Source organism: Lytechinus variegatus, chromosome 19 (genome assembly GCF_018143015.1).
Source record: "Lytechinus variegatus isolate NC3 chromosome 19, Lvar_3.0, whole genome shotgun sequence".
Classification (NCBI taxonomy): Eukaryota; Metazoa; Echinodermata; class Echinoidea; order Temnopleuroida; family Toxopneustidae; genus Lytechinus; species Lytechinus variegatus.
Window position 1 is genome coordinate 5,521,007 of NC_054758.1, and position 19,635 is coordinate 5,540,641.

General features: G+C 35.9%; 2 protein-coding genes across 2 annotated transcripts in view; one reads left to right on the forward strand and one right to left on the reverse strand.

Annotated features, from left to right (window-relative positions):
• LOC121405662 (lysosomal acid phosphatase-like) overlaps positions 1-362 on the reverse strand; it is a 28,058-nt gene extending 27,696 nt beyond the window's left edge. The window contains exon 1 of the mRNA XM_041596559.1: positions 188-362. Coding sequence (XP_041452493.1) covers positions 188-283 — 96 coding nt within the window. The 5' untranslated portion in view covers positions 284-362. The remainder of the gene's footprint in view (positions 1-187) is intronic.
• Positions 363-3,506: 3,144 nt separating this feature from the next.
• On the forward strand, positions 3,507-18,616 carry LOC121405661 (bcl-2 homologous antagonist/killer-like). The gene is made up of 5 exons (XM_041596558.1): positions 3,507-3,639; positions 11,090-11,979; positions 15,138-15,281; positions 16,120-16,297; positions 17,361-18,616. Exons 2-5 carry the CDS (start codon positions 11,783-11,785, stop codon positions 17,469-17,471), a joined length of 630 nt encoding a protein of 209 aa, XP_041452492.1. The 5' UTR covers positions 3,507-3,639; positions 11,090-11,782; the 3' UTR covers positions 17,472-18,616.
• The last annotated feature ends 1,019 nt before the right edge of the window (positions 18,617-19,635 follow it).

Sequence of the window (19,635 nt, forward strand, 5' to 3'; positions counted from 1 at the left end):
TAGTAGTAGTACTCAGTAGTAGTAAGTGATTGCCATGAATATTTACCGTAACTTAAGAACTAACAAGTTTAAATGAAGAGAAAACGACCAAGGTGAAAACTGAAACAAGCATCTATTTTAAACGCATGGGACTGAGCCAAAGTCTTCAACTTAAGTTTTATTCGATACATAAATAAAGAAATCTTACCACGTTTACGAGACGTAAGGTACTCTCTGACATAGCACCACTTATCACAATGAAAAGTGCCAAAGAGATGAAATGGATAGAGCTTAAGAACGACATTTTTCTTCTCCGTGAGCCGATCGGACCGGAACACTGTTCACAGGAAAAAGGAAGATTGATCGATAGATTGTTGATGAAGTCATGTGATTCTTCCGGGGTAGATGCTGCCGACCCCCCCCCCCCCCCCCCCCATGGAAACCGGGCACGAAAAGTGTTTTAAGTGAAAAAGTGAAAGAAACCCGGGGCAGGGGCGGATCCAGCCTTCGCCAATGGGGGGGGGGAGAGGGTGGGGCGGCGGAATTTTTTCAGCCACATTTCCCCAGATCGGCCGCTCGAAGTTGATATTTGTTTGTTTGAAGGGGTATATAGGCCTAGATCTAGTCACTTATAATTGTAGGCCTATAAGCTTAAAAAATCAACATAATTATATAGGACCTATATAATAATCTTATAATTCTTATTTAAATAGTGCGAAAAAATAATTTATAAAAAATTGGTAAAGATTTGATTAAGATTAGCACAATCCATTAAAGATTAAGAAAGTTATTACAATTTCAACTTTTGGATTTGTGATGTCAAACGAGCAGCTGCCCCATATGTTATGTAATATAAAATGCATTAATTTCAATTTTGTAATGGTTCGTGGTGACTATATTTTTGCTTTAATGATCATTTCGTCTCATTTATAGGCCTACCCATTTTTTTCATTCATCTTGCCCATACAAGGATGTTCCACTCTTAAAATGAAATCCATGTCATTTTCACTAAATTTTTCACAGTGTTACTTTAGCACATGAATATTTCAAATATGCAAAAAAAAACAATATGGGTTCATGTGCTTGATATTTTGCTGTTGAGCTTTGAAGTTCTCCCCGGATTTTGAAGTTCTCGAGAATTATTTGCGCATTTAAAAGAATTTGACCTTTTTAGACCCCACGGCGTTGAGGTTAGACCTCTTAATATTTTAAAGTTAAAATATTTCATCAAATTTTACAGTATAGTTCAGAATTGTATACTGAAGATGGAGAAATCACCCGAAGAATTCATTCATATTGCTATTCGTTTGCCCTTTTAAGGCTTAAGTAGCACTTAAGTTTCACTCAAAACACGTATGTATAGCTTTCAGACCTATCCAGGGCTCCGTAACACAAAATTCCAATCGAAACCAGAACACCCATTGAATTTTCAGTTGGTTTCAATTTGGATTCACTATTAATGGGGTTCAAAAGTTCAAAATTAGGAAACCAATTGAGGTCCTTTTGTAGGGTCAATTGGGCCAACTGACCCCATTAGAATTCAATGTGGGGAATAATTAAAGATCAATACCCATTGAATTTTCGATTGGATTCAGTTGGTATCAATGGGTTTCAATTTGGATTCAATTGGTATCAATGGATTTCAATTTGGATTCAGTTGGTATCAATTGATTTCAATAGGTCGATCCATTGGGTCCAAAGTAGATACCAGTCGATTTCCTATTGTTAGGGTCAATTGGTCTCAATTGGGCAAACTGGCCCCATTTCAATTCAATGGCGGACCAATGTCTAACGGGGCTAATTGGTCCCAATGTTCCGTATTCTGAAGTCAGGTTTAACTTACGCCACGGTCTAACTTTTAAGTGGACCCACTTGGTCCCCGAATTGGTTTTAGGTTGGGACCGATTGCCAATTTGGGATCATGTGATCAGCCTGTTGCATTATGCATAAATGCAATTTATTGTTAACAGTTTTTGCAATGTTATTTTTAATCATTTACCATTTTCCATTAGTTTAAGAAACGGTATACCTATAAGAAACGGGTAAAAAATGAGTAATTAACAATGAAGCACCAATAAATAATAAATGGCTCAATTGCAATAGATTAAAATTTTATAAATAGAACACTATACCATAACCAAACCACCTCAAATAAGATGCTTTAAGTAACTGCGTTTTACCAGATGGAAAGTTTGCACAATTATATCTCTGCATGCCCTTGATTAAGCAGACGGACAGTATGCTTCTGCAGTAGCATATAATTATTTGTGTTATTTCCTCATTGAGATAGTATTGTTCTACTAATTTTACTTGTGCTAATTAGAAGTTCCCATTGCTTTCAATTTATTGAAACCAACTGGGGACCAATTATTGAGACCAACAATTATTGTTCCAGTCAATTGGCTTTATTTCCAGTTGAAACCAAGTAATGGTTCCACTTAATTGGGACCAATATAGTCAATAGTTCTTGGTTTCAATGGGTACCAATTGTTTAACTTTCCATGTACTCCAAATCGAAACCAATTGCCAATAGGTATGTGGATATTCAATGGGTATTCAGGAATTTTGTCCTGGGTAGCGAAATAGATATACTCTTTCATTATTTTAGTGTTTTTGACACCCTTATCTTGAAAAATACATCCTTTTTATGTTTTTGGGGGGTTGCTCATGGTATCCACTCGTCGATGTAAGTGACCCCGCCTGCAGGCTGCAGCCCCCCCCCCCCCTCCTCCATTGTTTTCGGGTCAGTTTCCCGGGCCCATTTCTTTTGTCACCTCTTCACTCTCATGCAGCTCTGTACTGGCCTACCCATTTTTCCATTTTATTACCATTTTCTGTCTCTTTCCCTTTTATCTCTTCTTTCTCACACTTACCTCCCACTTTCTCCCCCGTGTTTGGTGTTGGGATTTGGTGAGTTTCTACTTTATTACACCCCCCCCCCCGCCCTGGATTTAAATGCATCACACTGATTTGTACTCACGTTATTTCTTTTTACCACCAAAACATTGAGTTCCCCCAGAGAACAACACTCCCCTCTCCCCTACCCCAGACCCCAACCATAAACCCTCCAGGGGGGGGGGGGCAGCCAAATGTTTTGATGTTCACGTGCGTGACCCCCCCCCCACCAAAAAAAAAGTGTTTAAAGAGATTTCAGTTTTGAATTACGCTGGCCGTGCGTGAACTTCGTTAAGGATATCGAAAACACTGGGGGTTTTTTTGAAGGGCGCTTTTGAAAGACCGGTCAATGGTCAATCCCAGGGTCAATTATAATTTATTTATTTTAGGGTAGGCCTATGTTTTTTTATCAAAGCATTGGGCATTTTTTTTTAAGACTAGCCAATTTAACGTGTTTATAGGGTAGGTTTTTCCCCAATTTTTTTCGCCGGAGCTTTTCCCTCCTCTTTTCTATGTACAGCATGTATACAGCTATAATGCCCCCCCCCCCGGGCCCCATATACGCCCAAACCACTGTCATTGTGCCCCACCCATACGGCTCCAACATGACGAGAATGACGTCATTTCAATTCACCTCGCCATTTTTGCGAAACGCACAGCCGCGGAGTTTCTCTTGGGAGATCGAGAGAGAATTATAAACCACTTACCTTTTTTTGATTTATTGATACTACAAGCTTTCTGATGGTATTTTCGATGGAACAGCGGGTAAGTTAATGAATAATTGTTGATATTTATAAGTTTTTCATGTTTTAGGACTCTGATTTGAGGTATAATTGATTGCCACATTTTTATAGTGAGTGAAAAAAAATATTAGAATGCATTGGCCCACATACACAAATATTTGTACCGGTCTTCGAAATTGAGTGCAGTGAGAAGAATGGAGGGTGAGCTGAGTGAAGGATTGCGGTCGCCTATTCTCATTTCTGTGGCCTGTGCGTTTATCAGAGAGAGCTGAACTTTGGTTAAATTAACGCAAAATAAAAATAAGAAAGGAGATGCAATTATTGTGTTTGCGTGTAAATGTGATGTTAATTGTTAAAAAGTTTTTTTTTAATGTCACATTATTTTTTAATTTTATACCGTACTAGGCCTACTATTATTAGATCTGAAATGTCAAATGTGTTTTTTTTCTAAGAAAAAGTAATGATCTGAATGAGATAATGATGATGTGATTGAGTTTACTTTTTGTACCAGTAGTCTAGATTAGAATGAGCTGCTAGCCTACATCATACATGTAACAAAATAAGTTAGCTGATGAAATTGTGAAATCGTAAACCCAACTGAGAATTGAGAAAGAGCATGCTTGCTGAGCCGAGAAGTAACAGTCATCAGCTGTGTAGGTTTGGAATTAAAGTTTTTTTTTCATAAATGTGTTCGAGCTCAGACTGTTTTTTCAATAAAAGCTTAGATAATCTATTTATAAAATGCCATGATTCCAATCCAATTGTTTTATTTTTGTACCTTATTTGCAAATTTGTTAGTATTGATTTGAATTTTTGTGACACAATCACAAAATTAAATTTTTTCATGAGGCTGTTTCTAATTATTGATAAAAGAAATTTTAGTTTACTTTTGAGAGCTTGGATGGTGATGATGCTGATCAAATGATAATCATAATTGTGTCATGACAGTAGAATAAAGGATTTACTATGAATACTATTGATTCTTTTAGAAGTCTCCTTGCAATTATAATTAGAAAAGGGGGAGGAGGAGATGAAATAAATAGAAAAAGAATGGTGATAAAAAAATGTGCTGTTTATTAAATGGTATTGTTCATATAAACCCGAACACCCTTTGAATTCCAAAGGCTAACTTATTTCAGTCTCCCTGAAAAAAACAACAACTTACAAATGAATCCTTTAGTATGGGTTAACACAATGCACCCCCCCTGCTAGAAAAAGAGGTTGGGGTTGAACAATTATTCATCTTTTCAGTATATGTTGATTCAACTTTTCAAAAATTATATCCATTTAGGGTTATATTTGTGGTGTTTTTACTTTGTTTTAAGAATTTTTCTTTAATAAATAAAAAAAAAATTAAAAAGCAAATTTAAATATAAAAATCTGATTTAAATTTTTTAAAATCTGAGTTTTTAAAATCTTTAAAAAATTACCATGTGACATCACTTTAATGCACAAAAGATGTGTATTGATTCTTTTATCGATAGTTATCGATATCAAGATATTTTAGCATGATATCGACAGAGAATTTTCTCAATGATAACAGCCCTAATTGCTTGTATTTCTTTCTTGTGCCAAAGTAACTTTCATTGTAACTTGCCTGTATTCAAACTTCATTACAGACAACAGTATACATGTATGTACATGTAAATGCTCATATTACCGGTAGGTGGTACTCATTCAATGAACAAGGTTATGATATAACCTTGTTCTCAGTTATATCTCCATGTGTGGCAAAATAAGGGCAGTAATGTTTGGCTTATTTTCTCTTTTTCTTTGGGGCAAATGCTTGATTTTTTTACACTGACAATTTCAATTACACCTATTATTCTTACAACTTAGCTCTTATTTAAATTTGATTCTTAAAATTATTTTTTTCTTAATTAAAAATAGAGATCCAAAAATGAAAATTTTCTTGCTATATTACTTTTCACAAGTAGAGGGCATACACAAAAATATGCCCAAAATTCAAGTTTTTGAGCGCTTTGGTGAATACAAAAGTTATTCCCAAGTTACTAATGAAAAATAAATTGTAACTGTATGGAAATTAGTAGTTTTGGTCACAAAAGTGATCTATTTAAATGATTTTTTAAAGTGTGTGCTCTGTACAACATTGGCATGCCATAGTCCTACCTGTAGATTCCCCACAGGCAGGATGGTAGCAGTGTATACATGTACATGTAAGTGATAGGTGGGTGGTTATTTCAAAGTGTAGCATTAATGAATGCAGAGGCAGAGTCACACCCATTATGAAATATTTCATAATGGATGGGACTTTGCCAAACATCCAATGAAAGTAACATTTATTAAACATAAATTAAAAGCACTTCCTGTTGCAAGCTTGCTCATACAGTAATTATTTTTAGATTTGGGGTTATTTTATGAGGTAGTCATTCCATTGTACTTAAACAATTCTTTAGTAAGACTTTAATAAGTACACCCCAACAATAAGATTTCATAAAGTTAAACGACAGAAAAAGTAAACAAGCAAAGCCTTGATATCACAAATTGATGCAAATTTGAAATTGGATTATGAGATAAGAAAGTTACTGTTTTTGTACATGTATCAGTTTTAATTTTTGCTTTACATGTACATGTAAACACCAATCCTTTTCACATCTTTGGTGCCTTTTGTGTGGTATGTACATGTAGTTATTAAGGAGCCACTGATCTTGCACACTCCCTATTTCTTTAGAAATATTTTTTTGTAATATATCATGTAAATTCTTTATTTTTTCACTATAAAAGTAAGAATGTAATTTGCTTTCATTATCATCATATAGGATTATCATCATCACAATCATCAATGTCCTCATAATCACCTTTTTCATAATCATAAGATTATTATCATCATCATCATAATTCTCACCATCACCACCACCATCATCATCACCATCATCGTCACCACCACCACCATCATCGTCACCACCACCACCACCACATCATCACATCATCATCATCATCATCATCATCATCATCACCATCATCACATATTTAAGCAATTATCACCAAGTCTGACCAAGACTATCCTTATCACAATGGCCGTTATTACCACATTTGTTCAAAATTTATTCTCATGATTGCTATGATGATCAACAAGGAGTTCATTTGTTCAATATGTTGCTCAAGAATTCTGAGATGACAAGCCACCTATAATATACATACATGTAATTCATCCTCATGACGAATTATACCTCAGTCACATTTGTCCTACGGCGACAGTATGGTGATTCCAAAACAGCCATTTTAACATTTTTTATAATAGCTACATGTACTGTATGGAGGTGGTTTGAACGAAAATGAATAAAACGGCTGTTTTCCACTCGCCGTAGAGCGAATGTGATTGAGGTATTAAAATCTAACTTGTCTACTTCTTATGCAGTGTTCAGTGCACATGGTCTGTGTTTTGTATGTGTTCTGTACTATACGGTATGTCAACCAAACCTTTAAGGAAAGCACTCGCACCTACTTGTACATGTATCTGTATCAGGTTTTAAAAATAGTTCATTACTTTGAAAATATTTTAAATACAAAATTTCCTCGTCTGGAAGACAGTTATCTACAATGTTACATGTACAAGCTCTGCCTGAAGTTTCTGGGGGGCGTCTCATTTTATCCGACAGTTACCATAGAAACAAACAGGGTTGGCGGATTTAAATCACGTTGATTTAAATCATGATTTAAATCGCGATTTAAATCACCATGATTTTTTTAAAACAAATCATTGATTTAAATCACTTCCATTGAAAAATGTACAAATCATTGACAAAGTATTTGTTCAATGCAGTTTTAATTCTTCAAGTAACTGAAAAACTTTGAATTAAACTTTATATCAATAAAAGATCAACAAAGTCTTCATATCTACTTAAAACAAATTAAAATCAAATTAATAAAAACAGGTAATTCCTTAAAAACTACAGATGTATGTTGTCATAGGTCATTTTTTGTAAATTATTGTCGAGTTTTCTTCTGAAATTTTACATTCTTTGTCAGTTATTATTAGTCAATTTCTTTCTTAACGTAAAGTTTTCACATAATCAAAGACTTTTCAGAGGAGCAGTTTTAAAAAAATATATATATAATATAAAAGTCAATGAGAAAAGGGTTTGTTGGCAGTTTTCCAGTTTTGATCCTTCGCCTACCATAACTACTTCTGTCATGTAAAATAAAAAAATGATACCTGCATGTAATCAACATATTTAACATGCCTCTTATTCGTATTGTTACATTTATCATACATTTGATGTTTTGAATAACATAATATAAAAATCACATTAACATAATGTACATGTAGTACAGTCATAATTTGACTGTTGAGAAAAGCTTTCTCTTATAAACCTTGTAAGTCACTGCAGCCCATTTTATGTTCAGTGCTACAAATAATGGAAGTTTTGTATCTGCATGTAATAATGGAAAGAGCTCTCTATAACAACAATTTGCAAAACTCAGAATAAACATTTAACACTGCATTTTAATGTTAAGATGCAGGTACTTCAGTTACAATCATTGGCAGTTGTAAGCTGTGTCTCATTTAAAATAAAATACTTCTTTTTGTAATACATATGTTGTAATTTAAGCAGTTTTGCAGTTTTTATCCTTTAAGTTAAAAGTAAGTAGATTTTTTCATACTTCATGGATCAAACAGTTTTTTTGTAGAGAATATGGGAATAAAAATTGTAGATTAATGTAAAAAAATCACAGTAACAGAATGTAGTATAGTCACCCTTTGACTAAGCTATCTCCAAAACTGAGAGTTTTGCATCTATATCTGTAGCAAGAGAAGAGCTTTTTATCAAAAAGATCCTAAACATATACAGTTGTAGTCTCTCTTTGACTATTGTAAAGCTGTGACTAATTGAAAAAAAATAATTGATTTGAATTATTTCTCTTACAATATACATGAATACTAGTAATTGGCAAAGGGTTTGTTGGCAGTTTTGATAAGGGATTTTTTCTCTTGGATTTTTTAAATATTTGAATGAAAAATCCCAGAGGGGAATTTTCTCTACTCACTGGGAATTCCCTATGGAATATTCCTTCATAGGCCTATGTATGATAAAATTAAGTTCAGATACATGATTCTCCAAATTTATTTTAATTGTCCATTTTTACTAGATTTTAATTACAAAATATGTGGTTAAGAACAATATTAGGGGTGAAATGTATAACATCTCAATATTGATGTCATTGTAAGAGTAAGGGGGGGGGGGGGGGGGGATAATTACCTTTTTTTCGAAGAGGAAAACTTTAAAAAAATTAAAAAAAATCTGATTTAAATAAAAAAAATCTGTTTTAATTCAAATAAATCCGATTTTTTTGATTTTTTTAAAAAAAATCAAAAAAATCGCCAACCCTGGAAACAATGCCTCCAGCCAATCAGAATCATGGAAAGATGTCAGATCTGACAACTTGTCGGACAAAATATTTATGAAACGCTCTCCAGGTGTATTTTGATTTAGTTGGTGATATATTGTACATTGTAAATTGTTGTAGGCCTACATGTACATTATACATGTACAAACTCTGCATGTACAATGTAGGTCCAGACTCCTTTTTACCATAGCATCATTATTGCCAGTTTATAGTTATGATGCTTTTAAATGTTGTCATTGAGCCAAATCCCAAAATAAAGAATGATAAATAGTTTACAGTACAAATGAGAAAGGAAACCTACATGTACATGTAATCAAAAGTCAAAACCAATTTGTAGTTTGGATGTAATCCCAATTTTCCCAAATATGACAAGGACAAAACAATCTTTTGCAATGACACATAAAATGCATTTTCCAGAGTCCATTGTGATGTCATCCTGTTTACATGTATTTGGATGTGATATTACAGATGACATGTACAGGTATACATGTAGATGGTGCAATCCCCAGTGCTGGGACATCCTAACACTCAGACATTGCCTACATGTAGTCTTACTAATCAGTTTCTTTGTTATAAATTATTTGTGGGTATACTGTTGGCCCTATCTTGTTATGCATTCTATTTCTTAACATTCATTCATTTGATGTCAGTTTGCAGAAGTCATAAAAATGTATGTACATGTAGGCCTGTTATGATACTGTATGAAAAAAACATATTTTTTATGAAATGCTCAAAAGAACCCGCCACCCCCCCCCCCAAAAAAAAAAATACAGAAAGAAAAGAAAAAAAATAAAGAAAAACTAGTCCTCATTCACTGCAGTGCAATGTAATAAGTCTTGTAAAATTTTGCAGATTTGGGTTAGAAAAAAAAGCTCCCCGAAAATAAATCTTAGATGTTTTGCCAATTACTGATAATTATGTACAGTAGGTATTTAAGGCCTTGCAATGTATATTCTTTGCTGATGTACAACTGTATACATACACTTGTAATGATGTAAATTTGCGTTTTGAATTCACATATAGGCCTACATTTTAATGTAGACATGACATGTTATTGGTAAATGGTATTTGGTGTTGATATTTGTAGGCCTCTATAGAAAATTGCTTGTCATATTTCATGTGTAAGTATACATAAAAATGTTGCACATTTGACATACGAAAATGGTGTCTTGACTTGAAAAAAAATGAAACTCAGAATTCATTTCACAAACATGTTGCATGACTAACAAATTGGCATACATTCAAATTTATACACATAGTTGAGAGAATTCTTGGAAGGGTCTGCAAACTAAGACTAGTACCATCACTTTCTTGTAAACAAGTCTACCAGCTGACTGGGTTGTGGTAGTCTTTTGTCCCCAGAACAATGGATGACTAATATCAAGTAGGAGCTTGTTGAATGTTGATCATGTTTGAGGGCATCACTTTGAGATGAAAACTTGGGATAATTTAAACAAAGGGATGTCTGGATCAGGAAGTCTAGGGTGATTTTTGCCAAGGAGTTTGTTTGGTATTGTTTACGTTTCCATGGCAAAGGATGTCTGTGGCTCTGTTTTACCAAGAAATGTGAAATATTAAAGTCTTTCTGTTTGTTATTCCCAGAAAAAATATGGTATACGTTGTACACTGTACGTGCAGTACAGTATGTGCATGTACATGTACAGTACAGTGAACTGTGAATTTATATTGCTATTTGATTAAGATTACTTTAATATTACTCACTATACTTCATGTTTATTGTTGAGTTTTTAATCCAGTTTTATTTACCACTTTTGATTTTTCTTTTCTTTCTCTTGTTGTCTTTCTCTCTCCGTCTGTCTCTCTGTCTTGCTCTTTCCTTTCCTTCCCCTTTCCCTCCCTCCCTCCCTGTCCCTCCCCACCTCTCCCTCTCTCTGCCTCTGCAAATATTACTGTCCCTCATCCATTTTTTCCTTTCTGCTCCTCCCCTCCTCCTTCCCTACTCTCCCCCCCTCTGATCCCTCTCTGCCCACTGTCTCCCCTCTCCCCCTGTCTCATTCTCCCCTCTCCACTGTCTCCCCTCCCCCTCCCTCCCAATGTCCCCCCCCCCCTCCCCCCTCTTCCCTCTCTCTCCTGACATACAGGTACATGCACAGTGCTATTGAGGAAGAGAGATCATATGTGTACCTGAACATACTACGTGAACGTCACACAGGAAGAAGCAGACTGTACATGTCAATTGGACTTTGACCCATTAACTTCAGAAGCCACTGACGAACTTGGCACTCTGAGGGAAGTTCCCTTTTTTCTGTTTCCTGTGTTTGTTTCATTTGAAACATTCCAAGAAGTTGATTCTTTATCTGTAAATGTATTCAATCGGGAATTCCAGCTACACGTGGAGGCTTGCCTTGAACATTGAGCACTGATTCATGCATATATTGAAGAAGAGGGAATCACAATTCATTTGATATTTTCGTGAGAAGTATTTGGAAAGACGGGCATCGGTATTCAAAGAGGATGACACTTGTACAGTTTGAAATGAATGAAATATATTGTGGTGACCGATAGAAAAGATATTTGTTGAAAAACATCTTGATTATCTACAAGAGAAGTAGAATTATTTACAAGAGAATATACAAGAGAATTAGAATTATTTGTGCAGTCCCAGGCACTGGGAACTGTGTATTGCTCATTGTGTGTGAAGCAGCAATTCAGACATAGCAAGTCAAGTTTAGCAAGGGAGACAGGCCAGAAGACAATTACTTAATAAATTTTGGGGTTATAAATCCAGCCCTGATATTTGTTTACGCAATTGTAAAATAAAAACGAACATTACCATGGCAACGGGTACCTCGACAGTAACACAGACGGTGCAGGAGGACACCGAAGAGAATGTGATCGAGCAGACGGAGTCTATCGTCAGGAATTTCTTTCACCAGAGGTTGACAATGGACATGCAGGACCAGACGAGCGATATGAATATAGCCACGCCCAGGATACCGGAATTACAGAACTTCACTTCAGATCCTTTAAGGTATGTATGAGTTCAATCTATATGTAATGACTGGCTACATGTACATGACATTTGCTCCGGGTTTAATTTCATCCAAGATGTAGGGTTAGGGTTGCGATTATAATAATAATAATACATAAGATCTATATAGCGCACTTCCATCTTAATTAGATGCTCAAGGCGCTTCAGAGCAGAACAACAAAAACTATTTACATATACATGTATTCTGAACAATACATGTAAGTCAATGTCTATCAAAAAACGCTTTTATACAGGTAAGTTTTCAGGTTGCCCTTGAAGGTGGTCGCTGAAGTCTGGGTTTTCAAACTGTGTGGGAGAGAATTCCACAGGCTAGGTCCTGCATGAGCAAAGGCCCGCTCCCCGCATGATTTCTTATTTCATGATAGGGTTTTATGGTAGGTTAAGGATAGGATTTAGAGTGTTAAATCCAGGGTTGAAGTTGGCTATTCGATTAGTGTGTGGAATGTAAAGAGGACCAATTGTCATTGAAGCAAATGTCATAGTCCAAAAGGACCAAGTGCCAGGCTAGGAAATCAATATTTTTGGGGGCTATTTTATACATTGGGGCATTTTCTAAATTTTGGGGAGCTTTTTTGTTGTTGTCATTTTGGGCAACTTGAAATTATCCAGTGAAGGCAATTCCCCATTCATGTTTCTTTCATATTCAATTTTATGGAATATGAAGTAGCATGTAGATGTAGTAGACCTACATGTACATGTATGCAAAGTAGTGAATACATACACCATACAGGTGTACATGTACAGTATCAGTCAGTATGTATTGTAAGGTCACTATAAGGTGGCCAAAGTCTCTGCAGTGTTCCTTGTCGAAGCATCATACATGTACGCATTTCTGCTCGATTCTAATAAAAGAAGACCCATAATGGCCTCAATATTTACTCCTGTAAATGCATAGACAGATATTCATACTGACTCAAAATGGTGAAAAAATGTTGAATTTCTGGCATTGTATGTAATAGTAATAGCAGCCTTTTATCATCAAAATTCCTGAATCGTGTATTATTATTGAATGGGTGCGCGGACATGGGGCATAGATTTGGGGGGTCAATCTGAAAATGACTGAACAATTGTTTTTCAAAGAAAATCATATCTTAGGCCCTATTTCTTCAAAGAATACGATGACACAAAAAGAATAGTCGGTCAGTCAATCAATCAATTGATCAATCAATCATTTTATCACTCAATTGATAAATCAATCAATACTCACTTTATATTTGCTGTGCTTATGAAAGTATAAATTATTGAGGGATGAAGACCATGGATCTTGATATCTATTGATTGACCTTGATAATAATTGTACCCTATTAATTTTCATGTTTCAAGAAAAAGAAAGGAAACGACTCAATGAATATACTGGTAGTGTTAGTATAATTCATAGACAATTTAGAATCTGGAATTAGGTTAATATGAATGCAAGAGTTATTTTTTAATTTTTATGCGCAAGTTCAAGAGACTTCAATAATTTTCTGAGAAGTGTTGGCTGGAAAGTGCATAAAGTTCAATTCAATAGATCTGATACATTACATGTACATGTATACATGTCCATGCTTATTCAAAGCCAGTACCGGTATACATATTTTTTTCCTTGCCAGTGCACACGTAGAAAAGAAAAAAAAATAAGAATAAAGGACTTTGGACTTCAACACTCAAACACATTTTAACACATGTATGTACAGGATACATATTTTCCAAGAAAAATTTACTTTGTATTTTTTTCACTGATAGTATGCATTCATTGTTTGCAATACCTGTATAAAGTCCCCTTTTGTCACTCTTTTGTATGAAATGAAGAAGAAAAAAAAAAGCAGGAACCTGGCTTTCTCTTGTTTGGATATGTAGTACCTTGTCACTCTAAGGAAGTCATGCCAAGAGTTATCTAGGTAAACAAATAATTTACTTAGCAATGTCCTGTTGTGACGTTCATGGAGCCTGCACGCAATCTGATGACGTCTAGATCTGTGATTTTGTTTGGACAAACTTAGAACATTTTATTTAGAACATTTTGAAAGATATAGTCATGATACCGAAATACATGTACATGTATGTGTCACATGATATCAATATGTATTTTGGGGTTCATAGGTTGTGGGGAAAATTTATGATTATGGTAAATAGTACATACCTTGCTATTGTGCTGTACCTTGGTAACAGAGAACCGCAGCCAGTCATAATCGATCTTTCCATGGCTTTTGCACCAGAAAAATATAATAAGGTTATCACTACTCCTTGCACTTTTGCCTCTAAAAAAATGTTGACATAAATGGGCCATTGTCAAGCCCCACCCCCCCTTTTCCGAGCAGCCCTACATGTAGGTCCATTGGCATTGGGCAATATAGGTTATTCAACAAATTTTTTTTATACATGTACATGTACAGTGTACATCAGGGCCGTGGACCCGAGGGGGGGGGGGCTTCAGCCCCCCTCCCTCATTTTTTTCCAAAACCGTGTCCAAAACCCAAAAATGACCATACAATTGTGATTTTTTACATGGTCAGCCCCCTCCCCCCCCACTTTGAAAACCTTTCCGCAGCCCCTGTACATACATGTACATGTATTGCATACATGTGTATGTGTAGCTGATTATTGTATTTGATATTTGGGGTAGTACAAAGTAATTGCTTTGATCAGATTTGAAAATGCCAACCCCCAAGTGCATATCACTAGATAACATGCCCTAAATTTGATTGTGATCATATGTTGGATTAATACAGATTAACAAGCTGGAAGAGGTGATAGAGAGGGGATACTATATTTGTAATTTTTTTTTGTGGAAATAAATGATTTGATTTTAGGGGAAAAAATAGTAGTCAGACAATTTATTTAAGATAATAGATTGGAGTTCATTGGTTTGATCCTTGGCCAAGTCATTCCAAAGACTTAAAACAATCAGACCTTCTCTGTTCTGTCTACTTGCTAGGCACTCAGGATTTCGATTGGAGAAGGGTAATAATAACATTATTATGTTTAGCAGGCCCGCTGGTAGAGCAGTTTCCTAACTGAAGTGGGCTACTGTACCCTGGATAAAAAAAAAATTATCATTGGAGTATAATAAATTAATCACGTAATTGACCCTTCACTGCTTTGACATTAATAACGTTTCTACATCTTTTCTTTCCTGCATCAAATCATTTCCACAGTCCAACCTCAAGAGTAGGGCGAAGACTAGCTCAGATCGGAGACCAAATCGATGCGCAGTACGAGGGAGAGTTCAGACAGATGATTCAGATGCTTCACATAACGCCCTCAACGGCCTACCAAGCATTCGCTGGAGTAGCAAGAAGGTAAAGTATATTGTATATACATGTACATGTAGATGCAACATTGTGCATTGTTTCTGAATCCCTTCTCTTTAAATATAATTAGAGGATTTGGGATTCGTATCCTCCGTACTTATTTTTTTTTCAGCAAGAAGCTAGAGATTAATACCTCTACTGCGGCTGTACGGCAAGTTGAAAACAGCCGTTTTATTATTTTGATTTTAAACCACCTATATGCAGTTGGACAAAAAATGTAAAAACGGCTGTTTTTGACTCGCCGTACGGCCGCCGTAGAACAAATGTGACCATGGTATTAATTATATTGTCTCTATTAAATTGAAAATTCACCTCTTAAAGTGGAGGTAGTTAATGTACATGTAGAAGTGTTGTGGCTCGGTTGTTAAATCTCCAGACTTCAAACCACAAGGTCTGGTATTCAAATCACATTGCAGTGTTTTGGCAGGGCGTTTACATTTGCCACTCTCCACCCAGGTGTAGTTAATGGGTACCCAGTAGGAAGGAATTCCTTGAATACTCAGGGTAGCCGTACTAAAGCCGGGGTTATAGTATGCAGCGCTTAGAAACATTGCATTATTAAAAGTGATGTATTAATGTTGCATATTATTATTTTTCAGATTAGATTGTGCAGAGCAGTAATATTAGAAATAAAATTTCACTCTGAAGTTGAAATAATTTCTCTGTCCCAAGTTATATATTTTTTGTAATCAGAGTCACCTCTACATGTATAGTTCCTGGCAAGTTGAGCTGTTCTAATGTTTGACAATTTTATGTAAAATTGTCTTCATGCGACTGATATGAAGCCAAAATTATTTTCATTCCTTCTTTTGTCTTCTACGTGTAGATTATTCGTCAAGGGCATCAACTGGGGGCGCATTTCGGCCCTGCTCATGTTCGGCTATCGTATCGCCAGAGACGTCATGACGAGCGTGGGGGAGTTCGTTCACAAGATCATCAAGGATTTGGTGCGTTTCATCATCTCGGAGAGAATAACGACGTGGATTGCGCAACAAGGCGGATGGGTATGTGTGATGTATTCTTGATCAGGGTCCCCTCTTACAAAGTTTTGCGATAGATTCAATATCAATCGCAACTATCCAAATCCATCAATGTCATCATTTCTCACGGCGGGGGCGTCGTGGTCTAGTGGTTACGAATCTCGTCTTTCAATATCTGGGATGTGGGTTCGAATCTCGGCCATGGCGTGTTTTCCTTCAGCAAGAAATTTGTCCACATTGCGCTGCTCTCAACCCAGGTGAGGTGAATGGGTACCCGGCCAGATTAATTCCTTGAATGCACCAAGCGCCTTTAGCAGCTGGCGCTATGGCCGGGGTAATATATAGTGCGCTATTGAATAGGAAGCTAGATAAGTCGGCACCTCACAAATGCTGTATATTATTATTAGAAAGGAAATCTGCACAACTTTTTTGGGGAAACAGGCACACATTTGATTCGCCCAGGCCCCGTTGCATAAAAGTTTCCATTATGGTAACTTTGCCATTCAATGGTAACTACCATGGTAACAAGGCTCAACAGCCAATCAGAATCAAGGATTCCGTGAAAGATACCATTGGAAGGCACATTTACTATAATAATAACTTATATGCAATGGGGCCCAGATCCTGGGGCCCTGTCCTACAAAGAGTTGTGATTGATCAGGACAGCCTGCAACATCAACATCTATTATGCATGTTCGTTCAAAATATTTCCTAACTTTCGATTTATATTCATGCATTCCATGTTTTCTTTAAAATTCACTCTTGCTTCTCTTTGTTTACAAAAGACATTGTGCAAATTTCCTGTAGAAAAAAATTTGACACTGATTGATTTCCATAGCGTTACGATTGATTGGATCAATTGTAACTCTTTGTAAGACGGCGCCCAGGTGGTGTTTGATTTAAAAAAAAAGACATTTCTAAAGATTAATCATCACACAAATAAGCTTTAAAAAAATAATATTTTGTAGTAGATGTATGCACATGATACAGAGTATTTACCCTCACTCAATAATTGTAATGTCCTTATTTCCGAATAATCTATCATCACACTAAAATGATTGATTGTATTCCGTTTGTCTTGACACAGATATCAGCACTGAATTTCAGGATAGAGAACCCAAGCGTGGGCGTCATTGCAATAGCAGGCCTGTCAGCACTAGCTATCGTGTGTGCATTTGTATGGTCAAGATCTAGGTAGAATACTGTCAAGGTACAGATAGCAGCTTTTTATTGAAAGGGATCGGTGTAATAACCAAGTTACACTGCAGGGATCTGTCGACGAAAAACTTGCAATCAAAGACAACCTCTAAAGAAAATAAATTGCAACTTTATTTTGAGCCAATCTGATGTGAATATATCAGACTTGCTCTTGATTTTTTTTTAGTTGCGTTTAAACAGAACTCTTTCTGCATCAGGGCCTGGTGAATGTTGATGATGACAGATATGCTCTGAGCCAACCAGATGCAAGGATTTGGTGAACTTATAAAAAATAGTAAAAATCACTGACTATTTGTTTTATGAATACTTCCGAGGACTGCTCCAAAACCAAACTAAGAGAGCATTTCACACAGAAGCTTGTCAGCGATTGTTTGCTGATGAAATCACATGGAAGGAATTCAGGGCCTATGGACTATTCGTTTCATGAAATGCCTGTGAAGATTGCTTTTTAAACCAAACTAAGAGAGCATTTCACAAAGAACCTTGTCAGCAATTTTTTTTGCTGACTAGTTTACTATTGGCCAATGAGATGCAAGGATTTCAGTGGTTTTTAATAGATGTCATTGCATTGTAACTTGGTCTGGGTGCTAACCTTTGTGATAAAGTGTCCTGAGAATGTTTGTTTCTATGCCGGGGTTTCTAATCTTGGGCCTGTTTCATCAATCTTTAAAACTACAGTAATTTTGCCTTAATGATAACTACCATGGAAACCTTGATTGTGATTGGCTGCGGAGTCCTGTTACCATGGTATTTGCCATCGGTTTTAAGTTATGATAGTCGCAAGTCTTTGTGAAATATGTCCGTGCAGGCAGGTTTTACACGCCAATGTCAAGTTCTAAACGTCTGTCTTGCGATTTCTCAGAGCATCAAGATTTTGTGTTAGCTCCTTATTACACCGATTCCTTATAATGTACTTAGTGATTTTGCCTTGCAATGCATTGACTGTATATTCTCATGGAAAAAAAGGGCAATGCACAGGGTCTGTTCACTTTTATAAACATCAATGCGTTCTCACTGGGTTTTCCTGCTTGCAGGTCTGCATAGCAAGTACAGGATTTGAAAGGACCCAGGACATCAGGATGCAATAACTTTCACGTTTTTAAAACGTTAAGATTGGCTTGGCTTGAACAAGCCTGGAAAACAAGAGGAACATGCTAGCCTACCTCCTTGAAATTATTCAGACTTCATGTTGCATTTCTTTTCCAAATTATTTTCGATATTCGGTGAACAGATGGTTTGAAAGTTACCTTTGTCCTAAACTATTTATATACATGTAAAATAGGACTTGTGAATAAAGTACATAAAGTTATAAACTATGACTGTGATGTGAAAGAAGTGTATATTTCTTACTCATTGATTAAACCAAACTAAGTTTGGCAAAGTACTGTAAAAGAATTGAACAATTTGTTATATTATGATGATGCATGTGTGAACTAGGTTATTGTGCGAATATTGTCGATATCTTGTTCCGGGACAGGATTATGTTATGTTTTCTTTGTGTTTATGTTACTTTTTGAAAGTCTTGGGAGTAAGTTTATTGGAAAATGACTCTGTCATGGAGTGACATGCTGACGGTGGTTACCTATTGTCTTCACAGAAAGATGTTTATTTTCTTGTTAAATCTCAAATGTCTTATGGCAAAAGGTACGTTTCATTGTAAACGCAGAGAAATATGCATTTTGTTGATTTAACAACGATTTCAAGAATGAATTGCCATTGCAGTAATGTTCAATTTTCCCAAAGTTGTTGCAATATTTATCATAGAATAAACAAACACAACAGATGAAGGCCATGAGGTTTTTTTGTCTCAGCTGCAAAGCAAAACGAGACTATAGGTGCTGTTTTCCCCGATAATGGTGGTGTTGTCATCATTGAAATCTGCCTGAGTTTCAGGTCACATGACCAAGGTCAAAGGTCATTAAGAGTCAATGGGCCTAAACCATATTGGGGGTATTTGACATGTCATCATAACTTAAAAAGTTTATGGATTTAGTTCATGAAATTTGGACATTTCATTGTCACATGATCAAGGTGTGAAATGTCATATAGGGTCAATGAACTTATTATTTTTTATCACATGAATGGTGGTTTTTGTCTCACTGCTTCGCAGGTGAGACTATAGGCGCCGCTTTTCGACGGCGACG

What these genes read in the sequence shown, in the direction of transcription:
- LOC121405661 (XM_041596558.1), top strand. Translation starts at nt 11,783, where the DNA reads ATGGCAACGGGTACCTCGACAGTAACACAGACGGTGCAGGAGGACACC. An exon ending in TTCACTTCAGATCCTTTAAG is followed by an intron (nt 11,980 to 15,137) that starts GTATGTATGAGT and finishes TCATTTCCACAG; the next exon opens with TCCAACCTCAAGAGTAGGGC. An exon ending in TTGCGCAACAAGGCGGATGG is followed by an intron (nt 16,298 to 17,360) that starts GTATGTGTGATG and finishes GTCTTGACACAG; the next exon opens with ATATCAGCACTGAATTTCAG.